The sequence below is a fragment of the Sesamum indicum genome, linkage group LG15, assembly GCF_000512975.1.
Source record: "Sesamum indicum cultivar Zhongzhi No. 13 linkage group LG15, S_indicum_v1.0, whole genome shotgun sequence".
In the NCBI taxonomy this organism is placed as follows: domain Eukaryota; kingdom Viridiplantae; phylum Streptophyta; class Magnoliopsida; order Lamiales; family Pedaliaceae; genus Sesamum; species Sesamum indicum.
In genome coordinates this window covers 6,007,172-6,015,556 of record NC_026159.1, presented here as the reverse complement: position 1 = coordinate 6,015,556, position 8,385 = coordinate 6,007,172, and the positions used below count along the sequence as shown (strand labels likewise).

General features: G+C 36.2%; 1 protein-coding gene across 1 annotated transcript in view; it reads right to left on the bottom strand.

The window, feature by feature from the left end:
• The window catches only part of LOC105178367 (DNA topoisomerase 3-alpha), a 16,646-nt gene continuing 9,109 nt past the window's right edge, over nucleotides 849-8,385 (bottom strand). The window contains exons 18-24 of the mRNA XM_011101831.2: nucleotides 8,093-8,131; nucleotides 5,244-5,322; nucleotides 5,014-5,085; nucleotides 4,528-4,611; nucleotides 2,604-2,756; nucleotides 1,858-1,978; nucleotides 849-1,263 (exon numbers count right to left, since the gene is read on the bottom strand). Coding sequence (XP_011100133.1) covers nucleotides 1,038-1,263; nucleotides 1,858-1,978; nucleotides 2,604-2,756; nucleotides 4,528-4,611; nucleotides 5,014-5,085; nucleotides 5,244-5,322; nucleotides 8,093-8,131 — 774 coding nt within the window. The 3' untranslated portion in view covers nucleotides 849-1,037. The remainder of the gene's footprint in view (nucleotides 1,264-1,857; nucleotides 1,979-2,603; nucleotides 2,757-4,527; nucleotides 4,612-5,013; nucleotides 5,086-5,243; nucleotides 5,323-8,092; nucleotides 8,132-8,385) is intronic.

Below are 8,385 nucleotides of genomic sequence, written 5' to 3'. Positions count from 1 at the left end.
TTTTCATGCTGTCAACTTATTTTCGTTGGTGTCTTTTCTGGGAAATAATGTTATTCTGGCTGAAAAAGATTAGCAGTGTTTTCGACTATATAACTAGTTTCAGGCTTTCAGAGGGACTAGCATTTAGCAACAAGGGTTTTGCACAAGCAGTATATTCCACAGCAGGGGCAATTATACATCAACTCTTTGTGTAATTTCAAGGGCAAATTTTTGGAATCCTGCTCTCATTGTCTTAGTAATTAGGAGGGTGCGCCTTGAAAAAAAAGGATATATTCCCTATTATAAAAGAAAATTAAAATAAAACATATTAACTTTGATTGGTTCAAAATTTCAAGTAAAGTTGATATAGTAAATACATCAAATTGATAAGAAACACAATTCAGTAGCTTTCAGAAGACAACGAAAATAGTAAACAATGAATTGTAAACTCAAACAGCAAGCAATAGAGCCAAACAAGAGGCTTTCTCCTGCCAATAAAATTGAACCTGTAAATGAATGACGGAAGCATGTGTTTACATAACAACTTATTTAGTTATATTTTATTTAACTTTTGAATTTTCATTTAATGTAAAATTTTTACAATAATCTTTAAAAGTAAATTCATTAAACTTAATGCATAAGATCTTTTAATTAATTTATAAAGTACATATTAAATTTCAAATAATGTTATTAATTTATGAAAAATATTTTATATCTTTGCTTAATTTAACTTCTAAATAATGTAAATATTGTTTCAAAGTAATAAATACTAGTACTTATTAAAAGTCTACCTATAGTTAAGTCTCTGGATCTGAACAGAAATTGAAATTGATGGATCGGCCAACATCACAAAAACTAAAACATTAAGAACATCCATTTAAGCAGCACCAATGATCTTAAGATGTTTAAAAAATGATTGATTGGCACTTCACATAATATAGAATTCACCAGCAAATGGTTCAAGTTGATAAACATAAGATATGGTAAATTTAGTATGACCAAATGCGCATTAATTTCAAGTTATGGGTTATACCGGCCCCAATCCGGAATTTGAAGCATTACCTCCCCCGATTAGGACAAGCGTTTGCAAAGTGTGATGGATCGCCACAAACAAAGCACCTCCCGGATATGGGCTCACCAGTAGCAGAAACGAATGCTACATCATTTGCCCGTCCTCGACTTTGGTTACTCCTGCCACGACCACCTCTCCTGCTGGAAGTAGATGCTGATCTGCTGGTACTTCCTCGTGGGACTGTTCCTCCGCTGTTGGCATTATCTTCCCAACTGCATCCAGATAAATGTTAAATATTTCCAAGGAGCTCTGAAATTCAATTAATTTGTCCCGCAAACAAAAGTATTTATTCTGTTAGGACCGCGGGTTCATTTCGAAATATTTTCTTTTTGATTTGGTTGTTTCAGCTTCTTAATCAAATTTTGCTCACTAAAACTGAGCTAAATTCAAAGTTTACATACTGGAAGATACCAATTTGATCTCTCTTGATGTGCCTCTACCGGCAAATGTAGGATTCTACAGATGGTCGCAATTTGGTAGAAGTGGAGTACTTAAAGGCACAAAACCACACATCAATCCATCACTTTCTCATAAAAATTTGATTGAGCTTCAGAATCAATTGTGAGGGATCAGTTGATACAAATATTAACATATGAGACAGAATTTTCAGTTGCTATGAAGTATGTGATAAATCACAATAAGAGAATGCATCATAAAACATTTGGATACCATCATGAGGTTAGGAACCAGTATATATAGTATAAGTGCGGTCACTGCAGGTCCTGCTGGACCAAAATGTTTGAGAGGGAACAGTTTTCATGAAAGAAGAATGACAATATAAAATGGTAAACTGATATTTGACATACATAAAGAAGTTGCAGCCTTGAGCTTGACATGAATAGAACTTTCTTCCTCTATTGGCTGGAGTATTAGCTGTGCGCAAATTGCATGGTGCCCCACAGGATGCACATGGAATTGAGGATTCTCCTGTGTCATGATATGAGAAATAAAAAAGACAAAGAAAGCTTAGATGTCGTACTGGCTCTATCTGAGAGTTCATATAATCCCACCCCTGTTCTGAAAACTCAAATGTTGGACAGAGTCCCACAGAGGTCAATCAATACTGGGTCTTATGCAATCATAATATTTTATATTGTGAAGTTTTGCTCTCTACTTGCAGCCCCTATCCTGAATTAGAGGAGTGTGATTTCAGCTCTTGTTAAAGCCATGTGCAGACATAGCACAACTCAGTCCCAATCTCACATAAAGAATGTGAAAGCTGAATACTGAACTGGCAAATATACATTAGCTCAAGCAATTTCTGCCACTTTACTTTTATTTGCATAAGAAAATAGCTCCCAACATATAGCCAGTGTCTCCTTTAAGAGTCCCTTCATTTTCTAACAATTAAGCCTATATAGGATATAAATGCTCATCTTCATCAGACCGGAACATTGAGTTTTGCCGGTAATTGTGAGAAACACGTATGGAATGAAGAGCAAGAGGAGAAAGGACATACACGCTAAAACATGAAGTTGTGTAGACAAATCTAACACCGAGTACCAAAAACAAAACCTAATGTTAAATGGAAAAAGGATAAGAGTCATCATACCATCTTCTCCAGCAGCATCCTGAGTCTGTGCACTACGACCTCGTGAACTCTGAGAAGTATATGAGCTAGAAGAATGCGCTGTATGCCAAGCACCCTGACTTCTGGAATTACTTTGGGCACTGCTTGATGATTGTGTATGCCCTTGCCCTCTTCCTGCAAAAAGAAGTCAACAAATAATGTGACGAAGAAAAATATGGTAGAAAAATTGTAAGCTGAGAGAGGAACTCTCATCCTCACATTTAATTGATTTTCAATAATTTGGATATGACAACAAATTACAGTTCAAAAGCATTTCAACGTGGATACTCGTCTAGTCACCAGAATGGCAACATTAACATTATCTGTCGCATCTAGGTAATGCACCAAAATATTGAGGTATCCTCATGTATCTCAACAAAGGTCTGTCTGTGTTGGCGTGTGTGCTTGAACCTGACCTGGTGCCAGACCATATATTGTTCTCCAATTTAAACCCTTAAAAACATACAACACTGTGTTTCAGACAATATTTATCCTTTAGAAGGAAGGAGAAAAGAAAAAAGAGTTAAAGATATACTAATGCCACTTTTATATTAAAAGCCACATTTGGTCACATGAAAATTTGAATGAAAAACTTCCACTCTACTTTGAATATATAAAACTGTTCAATTTCAAGTCCATTAGCCTAGCAAAACCTTACCTATTATTTGAAAAATAACAAGCATATCATTCAGTATGTAACATCTTTATAAAAAGTTCTCTTTCTGAAAGTACACTGCCTGAACTATAAAATAGAATGAGGATTTAACACCGACTTTGAGGGGTAAAAGGAAAAAAATTATGAATTTCTCACCCAAGCATCTTTGACAAACTTCAGAAAAGTACTCTGTCTGTAAATGGAAGATTTTAATATCATAATAGCAAACGGTGGTATGCTTTCATCAATGAGAATGTATTGTACTTGTTGATCGCTCCACATGCACTACCGCATAATTTGGATATTGCATATTCTGAATTTGAGAGGGAGTGTGGACAAATTCGGTCAACTGAATGGTTAAATGGTTAGAAAATTGCAAATATGAGGAGACATCCCACATAACCATGATTCCTCCCAAAATAGGATTTGTTTGGGAAGTCACTCCAACTCTGTGCATGGGTATAAATTCTGTATACAGGGTCTGGTTCTCTATGCATTAGAATAATAAGTTTCTCAGCAGAAATCTGCCTCAACAGCATTTGGTTTGAGCAAATGATATCCTCCCAATTGACGGTTATTACCGTCTTTACTTACGTTATAACTTTACATGTTTGCCATTTTGATTATAGACGGAAACTCATCTGGAAAGCTCTCCATTCAACACTAGTTACATGGAGTCACAGAGGGCCTGCAATGTGTGTCAGCATGTCACAACATATTGTTTCCAATCCTAGTTTCGTAAGAACATGATTTTTGTTCACTAAGGAACTTTGTACTTGTCTAAACCTCTTACACCTTAAAATCAACTATCTATTTTGATTGAAAACCTTTTTACAGGTATGGTAACTTAGTGAAGTGCTGACACATGGGGACGTTGACGTATTAAATGTTATTCTGCGCTCTCAAACTCAATACTTTTGGAACATTAAATTTTCACATTCAACGTAATGCATGGTTTGGTTACCCAGTTCCCACCCCTAGTGGAATTATCTTATCAGTTGATGGTGCATAAACCATGAGAAGATTATGCTTATCCAACTGTGTCAAGCGCTTTGATTATGAATTTAGTATTTTTTTTAGCCTAAAACAGTGAAAAAACTTGCTTACATGAATTTTCTTTTATTTTGCATCTATAAACAACTTTTTCTATTGTTTTTGACACTTTATAACAGATGAATACGATGGGAAATTATACATGACTCATTGCCTCATCATACTTAGTATTGAACATTACTCTTATACGTTACATACCAGGCATGTTGGAGTTGTTGCGGGAACCAGTTCCACAGATTTCCACTAGCTGCCTTAGAGTATTATCACACCCACCAATGCAACCTGAGAAGATATATGGACTCAGTCAGCTTGCTTTATTTTAAATATGTACAATTCAAAATATAATTTTATTAGACATCAGTACCTTATGTATAAATGCTCTCATTTTTGTGCAAATACAAGATGGAGATGGAAGCACAACATTTTGCTTGGACCAAACATGCATCGCTCATATCTCCTATTTGATTAACACAACCTTATAGATCTAACTACGCAAACTCCTATTTGACTAGTAAACCTTGACATTCCCAACATTACTTGCTGATTCAGGATTTAATCTATTCAATGTATGCATGGGAAGATACGGCATATATCTTGAATATGGCAAAGTGTAGAATTATCTTCCTCTTTCTGCTTATAAGTGAAACCAATAAATGCACAAAATTTTCAGAAGGCCCATCTTACCCAAATGATCAACATTGTAGTTTGGCGGTATTTCCAGCCGACGAAATTTAAATTGAATCATGTAAACAGGGCCTGTATATAATGTTTGCATATCAGAGATAAGAAGCTCATAGATAAGAATTCACCCAAAAATTGAAGCAATCACGAAGATTTATTGCATATGGAACATAATAAAGTACATAGATATCAAAAGAACACCCCCCAAAAGAAGTATCAGATATCAGCGAAACCTGGGGAGCAAGTACTGCAGATATTTGAGGTAACTGCTGCTTCGGATACAGACCCAGGAAGCCACACGACATTCCTACACTGGAAGGAAGTGGAGAGATTAGAGTATTTTTCAAGTCAAGTTTATAAGCCACCACCTGTAGGTGCATGTTCCTTACAAGTCAACAATCACTCTGGCAAAAGCCATCTGCAGTTACACAGTTGTTTAAAAAAGAAGATAGCTAGGCCATAAAGTCAGCTAATTTATGCAAGTCCAAGGCCCAACCCGCATTGTAATGCGGTAACAATTCCTAAACCTCCTTTACATAGTGGAACTGAATCTCATTTGGACAATAATGATCAAAATCTTCCCATTGCTATTAGAAAAGGGACTAGCAACGGTCACTATACCCTCTTGCTCATTTCCTTTCTTTAAGAAAATTTTCGCCATCCCATAAAGCCTTCCTTGTTACCTAAACAACATTTCTATCCCTGAAACCTTATCTCAGGCTTTAACCAATGAGAAATGAAGACAAGCTATGAATGTGGAAATGGAAGAAGTATGTGGGCTGTAACTGGGTTTACTCTTGAAGTATAGGGTAGAAGGATCACCTGAAAGGTATAATGCAAGATTGGTGGCCAAAGTCTATACCCAAACTTATGGAATTCAATACCTAGATATTTTTGCTCCAGGGGGAAAGATGAACACAGTAAGAGTTCTACCTTTGCCTGCTACCTAAGGTTGGGAATGGCAGCAATTTGATGTTAATAATGCACTTTTGCATGGATAACTAGATGAAGAAATTGTGCCACCAGGTTATAAAAATGATTTAGCTCCTCAATTTGTTCGCAAGTTAAAGAAGGCCTTGTATGAAGTGAAACAATCATCATAGGCATGGTTTGGGAGATTTGCAAGAGTAATGATGGCCATTCTATATAACAAAGCGAAGGGATCATACGTTGTTCATCACACTCACCTTGAGGGGAGATACACTACTTCTAGAATATGTTGATGCATAATAGTGACAGGGGATGATAAAAAGAAAGAAGACAAGTTTTAAGTCAATGTTTGGCTAAGTAGTTTGAGATCAAGGAGCTAAACGTTGAAGTATTTTCTTGGGCTCAGTCAAAGCAAGGTTTTTTTTATCTCCCAACCAAAATATGTTCATCTTCTCAAATAAACAGGCAAGACAACTTGCAAGTACTCCAATTGACCAAAACATTAAACTTGGGAAGACGGAGGAGGATGTTGCAATGCCTTGTAGAGAGGCTCATTATCTGTCTCACACACAATCAGATACAGCATATGCAGTGAGTGTAATAAGTCAATTCATGCATAGTCCAAAAGAAATTCATTTGCAGACAGCTCATTGAGTAGTGCGCTATCTCAAAGGAACACCGGGAAAATTTATTCCTTTTAAGAGAAATGGAGGTCTAAACACTTGAAGCATATACTGATGTTTATTATGCGGGACCAATTGTTGATAGGAGATCAATATCAGGATATTGTACCTTTCTTGGTGGGAGCCTTGTGACATGGAGAAGTAAGAAGCAAAATGTGGTAGCACAATCTAGTGCAAAGGCAGAATTTTGAGCAATAGCTCAAGGAGTGTATGAACTACTTCGGTTGAAGATTATTCCAGAAGATATTGAAGATTAAGTGGGATGTCCAGATTAGGCTCTATTACGATAGTAAATCTGTGATTATTATAGCTCATAACCCAATACAACATGATCGAACAAAGGACTCCGAAGTTGACAGGCTCTATATAAAAACTGAAGAGTGGTTTAATTTGCAAAACCTATATGGTTACAAAGAACCAACTTGTTGATGTACTTACCAAGGGGTTAAGTAGTTCAACTTTTGAGAATATTGTATCCAAGCTGGGAATGGAGAATGTGAATGTCTATTCACCAGCTTGAGGGGGAGTGTGGGAAAACATGAGTGTGTTGTTAAGTTAGCTATTTTAGGATGTTTGTATTCTAGGTTGGTTATATTCTTAAGATATTTTGTATCGTCGTAATTAGGCTGGTAGTTAGGATATTCCAGAATCATGGGAGTTGATTTTTGTTTCCTTCTTATTGTGAAGATAACTTGTATCTAGTTGATTCTCCTGGACATTTGAAAATTCAATTCAATACAGAAAATATTCTTTCAATTTCTGACATAAACCACTGAAGCAGGGAGAGTCATCGAAGGAGGGTGCAATGACGCATCTAAAGTTGTCTGGCTGACATACTAATTGAAACCGAATTGCAGACTTATCGCAGTCCCAGATCAAGTATTAAATGCAGTCTTATGGACTATAATGCTGCTATAACTTGTAACAATCCTCAAGTATGATATGCAGTATAAGGGCCCTAATTCTGCTAAACTTTTTTTTAAATCTCTTCATCCCAACTAGCAAAAGACAGAAGTGGTGGAGCAAATGGATGTATTGCATCACATCCAAACTAATCCACTTCCTTGAGTGAAAAAGCACTATGTCGCATAAATCTAGACCTTTGAAAATGCCAAATACAAACTTCTGTGAGCATATTGTTGTTGATCTATGTGTTTTTATGTACATCAATATTTTACTTCAACCTAGTACACTAATACATGTTAGTATAATCCATAGAGGTTCTCCTATAGATCCACATGGTTTGGTTTTATGTAAACTACTCTGTGTTAAAAGTTGATCAAACCCTTAAACTCTACTCCTAAATGGATAGCACCATGGATAGAAAACCATATCCACATCTGTCTGCATAAGTTAGTTAAGTGATGTTGACATCCTATTCAAGTCATCAAAATATTTGTTAATATAGAGCTGGTTTGAGAAGTCAAGAGAAGTATATAATATTCTCAAAATTGGGAAGAGACACCTACTTGCGGATAGCCCAAGCACCCAACCATGAAATTTCCATCCTGCAAAGAAAAAGAAAGCCTACTTTAAAAAAAAAAAAATGCAAGAAATGCCTTCAGAGGAAAAATACTAGATTTCTTAAAAACATGTATAAGATGGACTTCTTGTGAGAACACTAGTCTGGGCAACATCTAAAATGCTGCGCACAACTATTTAAGTCTATTCTAGTAACTACGTACTAGGAGATCTATCCACATAACTTCCAACCCCCCCCCCCCCCCCTCCCTTCCACACACAAATTTACCCAACCACCACC